Below are 14,047 nucleotides of genomic sequence, written 5' to 3'. Positions count from 1 at the left end.
AAAAAAAAAAAAAAAAAAAAAAAGATGGTTGTGAACCATCCGGGGACACTGGGAACTGAACCCAGGCCCTCTGGAAGAGCAGAAAGTGCTCTGAACTGATGAACCATCTCTCCGGCCCCCCAGCTATACTTCTAATGTAATGGCTCTTGAGTTTGAATCACACCAGAACTGAGAAGCAAACCAGAGAGATGGGCCTGCGCCTGAGCTCACCTAGATCTAAAGGATTTTCCTCTTTCTCTTCCCTTCCTCTTTCCTCTTCTTCCTCCTTCTCTCTCTTCCTCCTCCCTCCCTTCTTCCTTCTCTTAGTCCTCTTCCTTCTCCTTCATTCTAACACAGCTTCTTTCTGTGTAGCCCAGGCTGGCCTAGAATTCACAGCATCCCTGCTCCGGGGACTTCAGCAGAGCTACCAAGCTCCGCTGAACATTTGGCTTGTAACCAGTCTCAGGGAATGGTGTTGATACTGGCCCAGGGACGACACATACGTTCTCGAAAGAGCAGAGAATTAGTTATCTCCCAGTTCTCAGCTTGAACCACAACTGGACTCAGGCTAGTCTTTGAGAGGAGAAGGGAGTGAGTTTAGGAGGAACAGGCAACTTGACTCCTGTCAACGGTCGGTGGCCCAAAGGCCATTTCCATTTGGTTCTGAGGTCCCAAGGGAATGCCAATTTGTAACGATGTCACGACTGTTCCCCACAAGCTCGGTGGTATCAGGAGGAGACCCCAGAGTCTCAGACACATCCCTGCTCTCCCCCAGGTCTGCTTAGAGTACTTCAAGGACACCAACATATTGTTCGTCGGGGGTCTGATGGTGGCCATCGCCGTGGAGCACTGGAACCTGCACAAGCGCATTGCCCTTGGAGTGCTCCTTATCATAGGAGTGCGGCCCGCCCTGTGAGTCCGTGCTAGCCAGGTGGGAGGAACAAACAGGCATCCTATGTCTGGAAGACAGCTGGAGTGGCAGTGTGTCTGTCTGTTTGGTTCTAGGCTGCTTCTGGGCTTCATGTTGGTCACAGCCTTCCTCTCCATGTGGATCAGCAACACAGCCACCACAGCCATGATGCTGCCCATCGGGTATGCAGTCCTGGAGCAGCTGCAGGGCTCACAAAAGGATGTGGAGGAAGGCACTAGTAACCCTTCCTTTGAGCTCCAGGAAGCAAGTCCCCAGAAGGAGGAGACCAAGCTTGGTAAGAGACATGAAACAGACCCTGTCCTCAACCCCTCCATGCTTGGAAAAATCTAACATGACTACAAGAGTATTCCATCTTGGAGCCCATGGGGGAGAGAGAGATGAGTGGCCAACCTGTCCAGGTCTTTTTGAGGCTTTCCTAGATTTAAAATGCCAGTGGAGGTTGATGAGATATTTCAGGAGGTAAAGGTGCCTGCCAGCAAGCCCGAAGACCTGAGTTCGATCCCTGGGATCCACATGATAGAAAGAGGGAACTGACTCCTGCAAGTTGTCTTCTGACTTCCATATGTGTACTGAGGCGTGCGCGTGCGTGTGTGTGTGCATATGCATGCATGTGTGTAATAACAATAATAATAATAATAATAAATAGTTGTTATTATTGTTATTACTAACAACAATAATAACACCATAATAATTTTGTTTCAAAAATATTAAATGCCAAGATCCATGGGACTAAAAATGGTAGGGCAGTTGCCCAGCATGTGTGGAGCCCTGGTAATGTAACAACGATAACAATAGTAAACACCAAAGAGCGAAGCACCCTGTGCTAGGACCCTTCATTCCCAGCCATCCAAGAGTTTGGTGAGAAGCGAGCTAAAGTCCGGGACATGGGAAGTGTTCTGGGCTTTATTGCTCCTGCTTGGTCTAGGTAACCCTCTTCACATCTCTGTGCTTCAGTTTCCCAAGACATGTTGAACCAGAACGTGTCTGAGAAGGCCACAGCTCCAGAGAATGCTGGAATCTGGAGACAGCCTCTGCCCACGGTCCCTGGAGGCCTCAGGACGAAGCCAGGACTCCTGCAGTTACTCTTGTCCCTGTCCCCACATGCTTTTCCTCGTTCACAGATAACGGTCAGGCTGTATCTGCTTCTTCGGAGCCAAGAGCTCAGAAGACCAAAGAGCACCAACGCTTCAGCCAGGGCCTGAGTCTCTGCATCTGCTACTCAGCCAGCATTGGGGGCATTGCCACCCTGACGGGTACCACGCCCAACCTGGTGCTCCAAGGCCAGGTCAACTCGTGAGTGCCGGTGGTGGGGGCAGCATGGCAAAAGGGGACTTGCGCTCTCACTGAGTGACAAATGGGAAAAGGCAGTTTTAGGATCACTGTTACACAACAGCCCATGTCTTCTTCATCAGGATCTTCCCCGAAAATAGTAACGTGGTGAACTTTGCTTCGTGGTTTGGTTTTGCCTTCCCCACCATGGTGATCTTGCTGCTACTGGCTTGGCTATGGCTACAGGTCCTCTTCCTGGGTGTCAAGTAAGTGGTGCCTTAGGTAAGAGAAGCCCAGTTTCCTGCCCATACCCCTGGGAGCCTCTGTTTCATCCAACGTGGTGGGGGACCATGCTGCAAGAAACCTTCCCTCTCTTTAGGTTCTTGGCCTCCCACATGAGAGAATTACTGGGTGCAGAATACTGCCCCTGTTAGCAGACAGGCAAGATGAGTCTGATGGAATGGTGAATTCTGGGATGGAAAACCATGCCCTCTGTGTGTGTGTGTGTGTGTGTGTGTGTGTGTGTGTGTGTAAGAGAGAGAGAGAGAATATGTGTGTGAATATGTGTGCATGTTGAGTGTGTGTGAGAGTATGTGTAAGTGTGAGTCTGAAATTATGTGTGTGTATGTAGTTTGTGTGTATGAGTATGTATGTGAGTATGCATTTATGTTGAGTGTGTGTGACTGTGAGTATGTGTGTGAATATGTGTGTGAGAGTACTGTGTGAGTGTGTGTACATGTGTGTGTGTTATGTGTGTGTATGAGTGTGTGTGGAGTGTATGTATGTGTGTGTAAGAGTATGTGTGTGAGTGTGTATGTGTGTGAGTCTATGAGTGTGTATGTGTGTTGAGTATGTGTATGTGTGAGTGTGTGTATGTGCATTGAGTCTCATTTTCCCCCTTATTTTATTATTTTTTTATTTAGTCACTTTACATCCCAATCACTGCCCCCTTTCCCCGTCTCCTCCTCACAAGTCTCTTCCCCATCCCCCTCCTCTTCTCCTCTGAGAAGGTGGATGTCCCCCTGGGTATCCCCTGATCCTGGTACCTCAAGTCTCTGCAGGGCTAGGCACATCCTCTTCCACTGAGGCCAGACAAGGCAGCCCAGTTAGGGAAACATATAGACAGGCTTTAGACACAGCCTGCTCCAACTGTTAGAGAGCCCACATGAAGACAGAGCTGCATATCTGCTGCATATGTGTGTGGGGGGGATCCCCTTATTTTCTGAGACAAGGTCTCTCAATAAATCTGGAAGTCATCTGGATTGCTCTGGCTAGCCAGTGAACCCTAGGGGTCCTTTAGTCTCTGCATCCCTACAGCCATTTTTATATGAGTGCTGGGACTGAATTCAGATCTGGATGTTCACATGGCAAGTATCTTACCAACTAAACCATCTCTCCAGCCCTGAAGACCCCAGCCAGGCACCTTCCCATAGTGCTCCATGGTCCTTGGATGAGCTGTTGGGGATTCCTCAAGGAGCACAGTTTGTTAGAGAAGTGTTTGAGGTGATTCTTCTGCTTGCCTATGCATGCATGCATGCCCTAGACACTCGGACTCCCAGACCTTAGGCAAATCCCCATCCTTGCTGTACTTCATCTGACGGGTGATGATGATATGGTGGGAGCTGTGAGAAAAGCAAGCACAGGAAGTGGCCATTTCAGAATGTTCCTGGACATGGTATCAGTCTTGCAGGGCTGATAGCCAGGTACAGAAGTGCAGGTAGGCATCCAGGCAGGACAGGCACAGAGCATAGAGGCCAGAATGACCTGGGTGTGTCTTGGCAGCCTGCTTCTCGAGAGCTATAGTACAAAGAAGCCGTTGGGGAACAGTCACAGGGAACTTTGTGTGTCACATAGAGTCCCTTGTCCTTGAGGCCAGGATGAGGAGGTAAATTTCAACCCCGAGTTACTCCTTATTAAAGTTTGGAGATCTATGTTGAGATCTATGTAGCCAGATGTGGCGGTACATACCTGTCATCTCTATACCTGGGGAGCTGAGGCAGGAGGATCACAAGTTCAAGGCCAATCTCAGTTACATAACAAGACTCTATCTTACAAACCTAAAACGGAGTAAAGTAGTCATGTGCCCTGCTAAGGCTCACTTGAACTGGAGTCTGTAATCTATTATTGATGTCTCCTGGGCACATAGATTGGAATGGTGGTCTGAGTGTTACTGGGGTGTGAATCGTGGTTATTCATCCATCCTTTTTAAGCAGAGAAGAGCCATAGCAAGCTGTTTAGCTGTACTTTGAACAAATCACTTGGGAAGGTACAGGAGGCTGGGTTAGGGTTGGAAGCTGCTACAGGGCAAGGGAGTAGCTGATGAAATCAGCAGGCTGTTGGATACTATGAGTCACAGATGTGTGAAACATGCTCTTTAACCCCAAGAAACTCACAGACCAGCAAGAGATAAGATTTACTCAAGTGTAAAGTTAAATGCCAATGTTAAGAAACAGCATGAGGAGGCAGCCAAAGCCTTCTAAATGGCTAGGACTAGGAAGGTACATCTGAGACTGGTAGGAGTTCCTGGAGTACTGATGAAAAGAGGACTCAGCATCAGGACCTGAAGTCACTTGGGGTCTGGACCGCTCATCCTTCTCATCCTGGACAGGAAGGGCTCGACACAAGAGACTCTTCAGAGGAAGGGTCCCGGTGAGGAAGAGAGGAAGGAAAGCCACAATCCCAAGCCAGGCATGGTGGTACACACCTATAACCCAGGTACTCAGGAATCTGAGGCAGGAGGATCAAAAGATGGAGAACAGCTTAGGCTAAAAACAAAACAAAACAAAACAACGGCTTAGTGGAGAGCTTACCCAGAATGCAAGAAACCCTGGGTTTGGTCCTACATAATCTGTGCATGATAATGGATGCCTGGGATTCAAGGTCAGCCTGGGTTATATGAGACTCTGTCTGGAGTGGGGGAGCCAGGCCATGATGCCCTTCTGGGTCTTGGACTCTTTTCTAGAGCCAGGACATTAGGGCTTGCCCATGCCTGGTGCAGATCCTTTATACACTGTCCCTGCCTCTGCCCACAGCTTCCGGAAGAACTTTGGCTTTGGGGAAGGGGAAGAGGAACGGAAGCAGGCTGCCTTCCAGGTCATCAAGACCCAGCACAGGCTGCTGGGCCCCATGAGTTTTGCAGAGAAGGCTGTCACTTTCCTGTTTGTCCTGCTAGTGGTGCTCTGGTTCACGAGAGAGCCGGGCTTCTTCCCAGGCTGGGGTGACACAGCTTTCGCCAATGAAAAAGGGCAAAGGTGAGACCTTCCAAAGCAGGAGAGGGGGAGGCCTGAAGATCTGCACGGAGAGCAGGAAAAGGAAGGAAGAAGGTGGGAAGGGAGTTAGGGAAGGGACAGGGTGTCTCTCTCAGGGGCAGGCTGATGGGAGGGACCCTCCTCTGTCCCCTACTCAGCTTTCCTTCCCACCCTTTCCACAGCATGGCATCAGATGGGACAGTGGCCATCCTTATCAGCCTGATTATGTTCATCATACCCTCCAAGATTCCAGGACTAACCCAGGACCCAAGTAAGCACCTGGCCTGGGGCTGGGAAGGGTCTCCGGCAGCCCCTGTCTGCAGGTATATAGCCTTTGACCACATTTGGCAGGAGCCAGCAAAGCTCCTTTGGGTGACCTGCCAAAGACACAGGGACTCAAGGACAGACTTGGAATCCTACAGAGATGGGAGACTGAGGGCTCCCTTCTACCTGCCTTAAGCTCTGATAGGAACCCACTTAGGAAGGAGGGGAGGGGAGGCCTATTGACTTTTGGTGATCATCCTTGTCTGCTTGGGGAGTAGAAAAACCAGGGAAGCTGAAGGCTCCTCCTGCCATCCTCACCTGGAAGACAGTGAACGATAAGATGCCCTGGAATATCCTGATCTTGCTGGGTGGGGGCTTTGCCCTGGCCAAAGGCAGTGAGGTGAGAGCCTGTCTGAGGGAGATCCTGGGATAGTCCCACCCTAGGCTTAAGCACCTTTCCTGAGATGGGTTCTTGAAGCTCAAAGGAGAGTAGTCCTCTCAGCAATGAGCCTCACCCCCACGCTACCCACGTACTCCTGAAGTCAGTGCAATGAGCCTAAGCACCAAAGCTAGCGTCAGTTTGATGCAGTTCCAGAGGAAGCCTCCAGAGGACGCCAGATAACAGTCTTCCAGGGACCGAAGCATCTTTCTCTTGACTTTCCATCCAAAAAAAGAGCTGAAATTCCAGATACTGTAGCCCCGGACCTCCAGGTCCTAGCAGAGCTGAGCCAAGAGTTGATATAGGAGATTCCTGGGTCTGTGCTTGGTGTATCGACAGTCTGGGCCAGGCACTTTGTTTGGTGTGGAGGAGACAGGAACACAGTGCCTGGAAACAGCATTAGCAGCAGGTCCCACAGCCCGGCATGACAATGGGCAGGGCCAGACCAGGAGCTCTTCCTACCCTGGGATTTGCCCATTTTCCCGATAGCCTCTTCCCAGCCTCTTCACGGCCCTGCTCCCCCTCCCTGTCAGGAGCACGGCCCCCTAAGCCCTAATACTCAGCAGGGAGAGGACTCAGGTGATCCGGGGACTCCAAGGAGTCAAGAAAGTAAGGTGATTACACCCACAAATAGCCAGGTTGCCCAGTAGGACCTCCCCCTTCTCATCCCACTGGTCTCAAGGAGCAGGAGGGAGTTCCCTTGGTTCCAGCTGGGTACCAACTTCCTTCACAGCTGTTTGACTTAAAGGCCACAGAGATGTGGGTAGGGATAGGGTTTCCCAGAGTTCCAGCTGAGAACCTGAGGACCCCAGACAGTTCTGTCTCATATATATCACTTCCTTCTGGCTTCAGGAATCAGGTTTGTCTAAGTGGCTGGGAGACAAACTGACCCCGCTGCAGTACATACCGCCATCAGCCACCGTGCTCATCCTCTCTCTATTGGTGGCCATCTTCACTGAGTGCACCAGCAACGTGGCCACCACTACACTATTTCTGCCCATCCTGGCCTCCATGGTGAGCTGACACTGAAGCTTCCCCCCGGCAGCCCTTCTGTTTTCTCTCTGTCCCCCACTGGTCACAGTGGCTGGTCTAAACCTCTCCATGAAGAGAACCTCCTAAGTGTCCCCCCTTTACTCCGGATGTTGAACTCTTAGGTCCTAAGGCTTTCTGGCCCCTGAGTCACCTGTTTCAGGTGACATCACTCTTTGAGTATCCCAGTGGGGCTGACTGGAGGCCTCACCCACCTCCCCACCCAATCCCCTGTTCTGGTCATTCCAGAAGTGATGGGGGTGAAATTGCTCCCTGGAGCGTCCCCAGCCCCTTCCTCCTCAGGCGTGTTCCCACAGCCTTTGATGACACCTCCTGAGCCCCTTTGAGATCAGTTTTATGAGCCCCTCCCATCACTGCACCCCACAGGGCAGGGCAGCACAGTCATCTCTTCTGAGAGGTCAAGGGGCCCTCTCCAGGTCACCCAGAGCACTCTGCCCAGGGACTGGGTTCATGACAAGAGAGAAAAGGGGTGGGGCAGGCCCCCAAAAGGGAGAGGCAGAAGAACTGGGGTCTAGCCTTCCCACTGAGCCTGAATTGGGATCAGTTATGTCCACTGTCACTCTCCAGGCACAGGCCATCTGCCTTCACCCCCTCTATGTCATGCTCCCCTGCACCCTGGCGGCCTCCCTGGCTTTCATGTTACCTGTGGCCACTCCACCCAACGCCATTGTCTTCTCCTTTGGAGGCCTCAAAGTGTCTGATATGGTGAGTGGCGGGGAAGTCGGAACGTCTCGGCCTTCCACCTGCCTGAGGGTCACTGAGGTTCCCAGAAAAGAGCTGGCCCTGGTGCGTGGGGGTGGGGGGCAGCTCTGACATCTTTATGTTCTACAGTACCAAGCCACAAATAAGGGGAGGGGAACATTTGGAAGGTGGGGGGAGCAGCATCCCCACTTAATGAAATGACCTAAGAGAAAACAAGGCCCAGAACCCCAGGAATGTATAAGGAACCCCCACTTTCCCTGTTAGGATCAGTCAAATAAGAGACAAAGACATTGCCTAAAACTGCAGGTTAGACTGAAGGCAGGACTTCCCAAGGAGGGCTTTGCTGATGGGAGGGGTTCTGAGTAGCCCTGACAATTGAGGAATGTGTCTCTGATTCACATTGGCTTGCCTCATCCTAGGCCCGTGCGGGATTCCTGCTCAATATCATCGGAGTGCTGACTATTACATTATCCATAAACAGCTGGAGTATCCCCATCTTCAAGCTGGACACATTTCCCACCTGGGCCTACTCCAACACAAGCCAGTGCCTTCTCAGCCCGCCTAATTCCACTGTACCAGGCCACTAGACTATGGTACAACCTAGCTCTGCTAGGAGAAAAGCCGCCGGTGCCACTCCTCGGAGCCAGGAGAGGGCGCTCCAAACTCCAAGTCCCGGGACAGAGGTGCAGAATCGGCTAGCGCATGCGCAATCGTGTATTCGTGTGTTTGCCTATGTGTGCTCTCCGGTGAAGAGGAAGATGCTCGTGTCTCCGTGTGGTGTGCGTGGACGCTTGCGTGTGGTGTGGCCTGAGGGATCCTCAGTAGTTGTATGCATGGCAACAGCGCCCGCCCTCTGACTCCCAGCTAGGCCTCCAGATCTCTTTGCCCTGTATTTATTGAAACTCTGGGCTGGAGGCCCCTGGGAGCAGGAACTCCAAGGTTCATTAAAGGCTTTTTCAGTAGAGTCCGGGTGTGTTTCCCGGTGTTCAGGGCCTGCAAGCAGAGGTCGCGCACCCCTGCCAGACCGTTTGGAGTGGGCGCAGCCACCCAGCAATGTTGCAGTGACTTCACCAGCGGCTAATTGGGAGCTGCCAGTCCCTGCGTGCCTTTGGGAAAACCGGCCTCCCCGTTCCCAGAGCACTCCCTGGACATTTACATAAAACCCTCTGCCCCTGCCAATTCCTCACCGACCCTTCCTCCAGCTGGAAAAACCGGTCTCACCAGATCAGAGGAGACAGGCTGACCCATGCCAGGTGCTCAGAAAGATGGACCCTCATTCAAAATGGCAGCCCGCAGGAAGCTGGATGAGGGTTAGACACATAAGAAAAGGCTCAAACCTGTCATGGCCTTCAGAGTCCAGAGCCGGACGATATATAGCAATCTCCCCACTTACCCATCCCACCCCACTCTCTCATAGACCCCCAGATACGCATATATCTGGCAAAGGGGGCGTGGTGAGACGACGACACCATCCATTTGAGCATCAATACCTCTCCTTGGCTGAAGTCCTGATTCTCTCAGTGTGGATAGTGCCGTGTAAACCTGGGATTCATCTGAAGAGTTTCCTAGAGTCTGACCCAGCTCTGTTCTGCAGCAGAGGGGGAAAGGGAATATATCTCAGCTTTGTGTTCAAATGAAAAGGAGTACCTATCTATGAAGACAGAAAATACTTCATTCTTGTCTCCCAGCTGGGATTCAGCATCCTTACAGAGCTGGGTATCCCAGAAGAGAGCATCTGGGAAGAACATGGCTGTCTCCAGGGGACATGGATCCTGACAGGACATGCCAGGCATCCAGGGGGGGTGAGGTGTGTCAGGAGAGTGGCTCTGCCCCCACACTGCCCCCCCCCTGGCATTCCTTACACATGAAGTACAGCCAGCCAGCCATAAACCACAAAAGTCCCCCCCCCAAAGCCTGGAGGGATAGTCCCCCATAATTCAGTGGATTCCCAGAGGGCAACAGGAAGAATCTGCTACTATGGTTACCTGAAGCCCAGCACTGAGGAAGGCTTCACAGGACATAAGAAACTACCTGCTCATTTATTTGAGTTTTTGAGAAATGGTTTCTGCAAGGTAGCTGAGGTTAGCCTGGAACTCACTATGTAGACTAGGTTGGCTTTGAGCTCACGATAATCCTCCTGTCTCAGCCTCTTGAGTGACACCAAATCCAGCTGGTATTCACTCAACTCTGTACCTTGTTATCCCTGCTCAGAGGGGCAGGTGCAGACTGAGGTCACACTGCCTGTCCTGCAGCTGGCAGTCTTACTGACTCTGCCCTTTCTTTTTAGGGCAGGTGGACAGCAACCAGATTAGGGCCATAGTTGGGCCATACAGGTGTTGTCTCCCCCAATTGCTCAGCACTGCCCTCCTCAGCAAGATGGGTTGAAGAGGGCCAGGCTGCAGGCAGCCCTTGTTGGCCTAATCACCATCATTAGCCTGGTAATAAAGCACAAGGACCTGGCTGGCCTTTGAGGGAAGGGCCTGTCAGCCTGGGTCAGGGCCATAACAACAGCCTAACCACTCCAGCCTGCAGCAGGTAGGTCAGGCCTGATAGCCCAGGATGCTGGACCACCCTGCAGGCATGCAAGCCCCAGCACTACTGCCTTCAGGGGCAGGGAAGCAAGAGGTTTTGGGTGTCTCCTGGTAGGAACTCAAGAACTCAAGACATGAACTCCCCAGTGCTGTGGAGAACCAACAGACTGGAACACTTCACCACAGTCTACCAGATGGAGCTGTGTCCCTTGTACAGAGAATGTCCTATAGAACAATGAGTGTACCAGAAGCACACAAGTTCCTTTTTCCCCTGGAGGTCATCAGGTCCTCAGTTGGCCTATGGGCCATGCTTTGTGACCATGAAGTAGTGCCTTGGCCTAACCTGACTTTAGTCTCAGCAAATAGGCCCACATTTCTGAGCCAAGTTTAAATATTTCCCCATTCCTGTGCCCTGAGACCCTGGGTGGAGAAAGTCTCTGTTGTCTACTCCCTCCCCACCCCCATGCCCACCCCCACCAACTAGCAACAGTCTACATGGGCAGCCAGACCACAGAGGCTCCCAAACTTGTCCAAGACACCTGCAAGACAGAAAAGAGCTTATTAGGTAGATAGAACAAAGCCAGGTCACCCCATTGTCACCTGAAGCACCCCAGGGTTCAAGGTCAGCCCCTCAGATTAGACCTCCTGCGGGGGGATTTCTGTCTCCCAGTCTCCGAGGAAGGGAAGGGCTGGTAGAGGATGGAGAGAGTCAGGTCCTCCAGCAGGGCAGCTGCTGAAGGGGTAGCCTGCAGCCTCAGCTGGCTATAAGCAGGAGGCTTAGAAGGAGCCAGCCTCCACCACAACCACAGATGTGTTGCAAAGGAACAAGGTGGGGGGGAAGGCAGGACTGTGGCCCCTTGAGGGTGGGGGACCCCTAAAGGGTGGTGAGCCCTGTTCACAGAGCCCTGGATCGCACTCACCCACATTCCTGTGTGCACAGCCCCTTCACACCCACAGTCACAGAAAGCCACCATCACGTGCATCTGTACAGCGTGCTCAGACCCAGGAGTCCTTACAAGTGTGCAGAGGCTCACACAGCTCTGGCCAGCACACATAGTAGTGCCACACCCTGCCATAGCCTTGGGTAAGCCTGAGGAGGGAGAGAGTACCTTGGCATTCTGCAGCAGAAAATCTCACTGTTCTTAGAGACATGTCTCACCTCCTCTGATCCTGGTGGGGAGGGATGAGGACTTGAGTTCAGCACCCATCTAAGACCTGAGGACTCCACCCAGTTCCTCCCCGCCCCCTAGCCCCCACAGACCCTCCCCACCAAGCTTGGAAACTCCCTACACTTCCCAAGGGTCAGCCAACCAGAACAGGGGCGGACCTCCCTGGCCAGCTCCCCTGAGGCTCTGTTCCAGTTGTTCTATCACCTAGCCAAGGAGCCACTACCCCCCAGGATGCTCAACCTATGACCAGAACCCTCGAGGTCCCTGCAGCCAGCCTCTGTGGTGAGGCCTAGCCCTCAGCATTTTATGCTGGGGTAGACTGTAGAGGGCAGTGTGCTGAGGAGCCCCACCCCAGGACTCCTCTGCAGACAAGAGTGTCTGCAAAGGCAGGCTCAGTCTTAGGAACTCACTTTGAAAAGCAGAGCCCAGCCTACAGGAGCAGAGTTGGACAGACATATCAGGCATGGCGAATTGTGCCTGTAATCCTGGGAAATATAGAGGAATTGCTGCAAATTCAAGGTTTGGGGTTTGGTCTACACAGTTGCCCAGCCAACCGGGGCTACAAAGTAACACCTGTCTAAACTGAAAGAGAGAGAGGGGAGGGGACTATCTTAGAGTTTCTATTCCTGCTCAAAACATCATGACCAAGAAGTTGGTTGGGGAGGAAAGGGTTTTATTCAGCTCACACTTCACATTGCTGTTCATCACCAAAGGAAGTCAGGACAGGGACTCACACAGGGCAGGAACTTGGTGGCAGGAGCTGATGCAGAGGCCATAGAGGGATGCTGCTTACTGGATTGCTTCCTCTGGCTTGCTCAGCTTGGTTTATTATAGAACTCAGGACTTCCAGCCCAGGGATGGCACTACCCACAATGGCCTGGGCCCTTCCCCCCCTCCGCTCCCCCCCACCCCCATCACTAATTGAAAAAATTCCTTACAGCTGGATCTCATGGAGGCATTATTTCCTCCAGGGAGGCCCCTTTCTCTGTGATAACTCTAGCTTGTATCAAGTTGACCCACAAAACCAGCCAGTTTCAGGGACCAAGGGTGGAAAGAAGGATCAGTCAGTAAAGTGCTTATCACACAAACATAAGGACCTGGGTTGGAGCCTCCCAATCTACATAAAAGCCCACATGCAGCATCTTGCAGCCTGAACCTGGGCACAGGTAGGCCTTCCCAGCCAATCACTACAGTTAAGTCAGCTTTAGATTCAGCAAGAAACTGTCTCCAAAAATGAGGAGAGGAAAGAGTGAGGAAGACATCATACGCTGACCTCTGGCCTCCATTCACACGCTCAAAACACACCCACACAAACACAAGCATACACCTTACCTGGCCCCAGCCCCTCCCACACACATGTATAACTTGACCGAAGATGGTGCATTCTGATTTAAGGTGAGGGACTCCAAGCATGGAAACTGCTCCTCCTGCCTGGGTCTCCATAGTCTTTCTCTAGCCCGGAATCTGGCAGACCCTGTTGCAAGGGTTCCCACACCTGGCCAGCAAAGGGCAGAGCTTTGGCAGGCAGGTCACAGTTCTAACTCCTCAGCTTCCCAGGCCTGTTCAAACAGTAGCTGTGGCCAGCGGGACCAACGCCAGCACAGCTCTGTCTGCAGGAGGGTAGGAGTGCTTTCTGAGTCAACACTGCAGATGCTAGAATCCAGGTGAGTTTTAGAATGGGGCTCTGGACCTAGGAGAGAACACCGAGGGCCTGGTTTGGTGAGAGGAGTTAACAGTCCTGTCTGTTATCAAGAGGAAGATCTCACTCAGCCTCTAGATTCAAACTCTGCTTGCATTCCCAACTCCTGCTCCGTCTCCCAGGCTACAGTGACGAAGGGGCCATCGGATGGACAGAGGAAGCAGAGGCAGAGACTGCGATCAAGAGGAAGGGGCTTGGCACGTCCAACAGAAGACTATTGGAAGGAGTGGTGATGCGCACCTGTACATCCCAGCTCTTGGGAAGCTGAGACAGGAGATTGTAGGTTTGAAGGCAGTCTGGAGTATATAGTGATCCCCAGCCCAATCTAGACTGCATATGGATGCCTTGTCTTTAACAAAGACTTTAGTCTAGACAAAAAAAATAACTGAAAGAAGCAGAATCAGGTCCAGAGAAAAGGCTCAGCCGGTTAAGGAGCTTGTTATCAGACCTGAAAACCTACGTCTTACCTAGGACCCAGATAGTAGAAGGGGAGAACTGACTCCCACAAGTTATCCTCTGACCTTAATATAGACACTAAGGCACACACAGGCATGCACACATACAAATGTATATATACAAATATGATACGATCTGAAGAGAAACCAGAGTATGACACAAAATTTGTATCATACAAATGTGAGTGTGTACTTTTAAAGTCTTGAAAGAAAGAAAGAGCCGGGCGTGGTGGCGCACGCCTTTAATCCCAGCACTCGGGAGGCAGAGGCAGGCAGATTTCTGAGTTCGAGGCCAGCCTGGTCTACAAAGT

The 14,047-nt window shown here is 52.0% G+C and overlaps 1 protein-coding gene and 1 long non-coding RNA gene across 2 annotated transcripts in view; one reads left to right on the top strand and one right to left on the bottom strand.

Annotated features, from left to right (window-relative positions):
• Slc13a2 (solute carrier family 13 member 2) overlaps positions 1–8,846 on the top strand; it is a 25,721-nt gene extending 16,875 nt beyond the window's left edge. The window contains exons 3-12 of the mRNA XM_021177767.1: positions 755–891; positions 985–1,184; positions 2,032–2,203; positions 2,323–2,445; positions 5,212–5,430; positions 5,610–5,698; positions 5,970–6,091; positions 6,983–7,144; positions 7,748–7,885; positions 8,302–8,846. Coding sequence (XP_021033426.1) covers positions 755–891; positions 985–1,184; positions 2,032–2,203; positions 2,323–2,445; positions 5,212–5,430; positions 5,610–5,698; positions 5,970–6,091; positions 6,983–7,144; positions 7,748–7,885; positions 8,302–8,469 — 1,530 coding nt within the window. The 3' untranslated portion in view covers positions 8,470–8,846. The remainder of the gene's footprint in view (positions 1–754; positions 892–984; positions 1,185–2,031; positions 2,204–2,322; positions 2,446–5,211; positions 5,431–5,609; positions 5,699–5,969; positions 6,092–6,982; positions 7,145–7,747; positions 7,886–8,301) is intronic.
• LOC115032523 lies at positions 5,387–10,767 on the bottom strand. The gene is made up of 4 exons (XR_003838179.1): positions 9,373–10,767; positions 9,104–9,182; positions 5,707–6,517; positions 5,387–5,470 (listed from the first exon to the last, which is right to left on the bottom strand). It is a non-coding gene; the product is annotated as an uncharacterized LOC115032523 (long non-coding RNA).
• Between the last annotated feature and the right edge of the window lie 3,280 nt (positions 10,768–14,047).

Source organism: Mus caroli, chromosome 11 (assembly GCF_900094665.2).
Source record: "Mus caroli chromosome 11, CAROLI_EIJ_v1.1, whole genome shotgun sequence".
NCBI lineage: Eukaryota > Metazoa > Chordata > Mammalia > Rodentia > Muridae > Mus > Mus caroli.
Note: the sequence above shows the minus strand (reverse complement) of the source record. Positions and strands in the feature narration are given on the sequence as shown.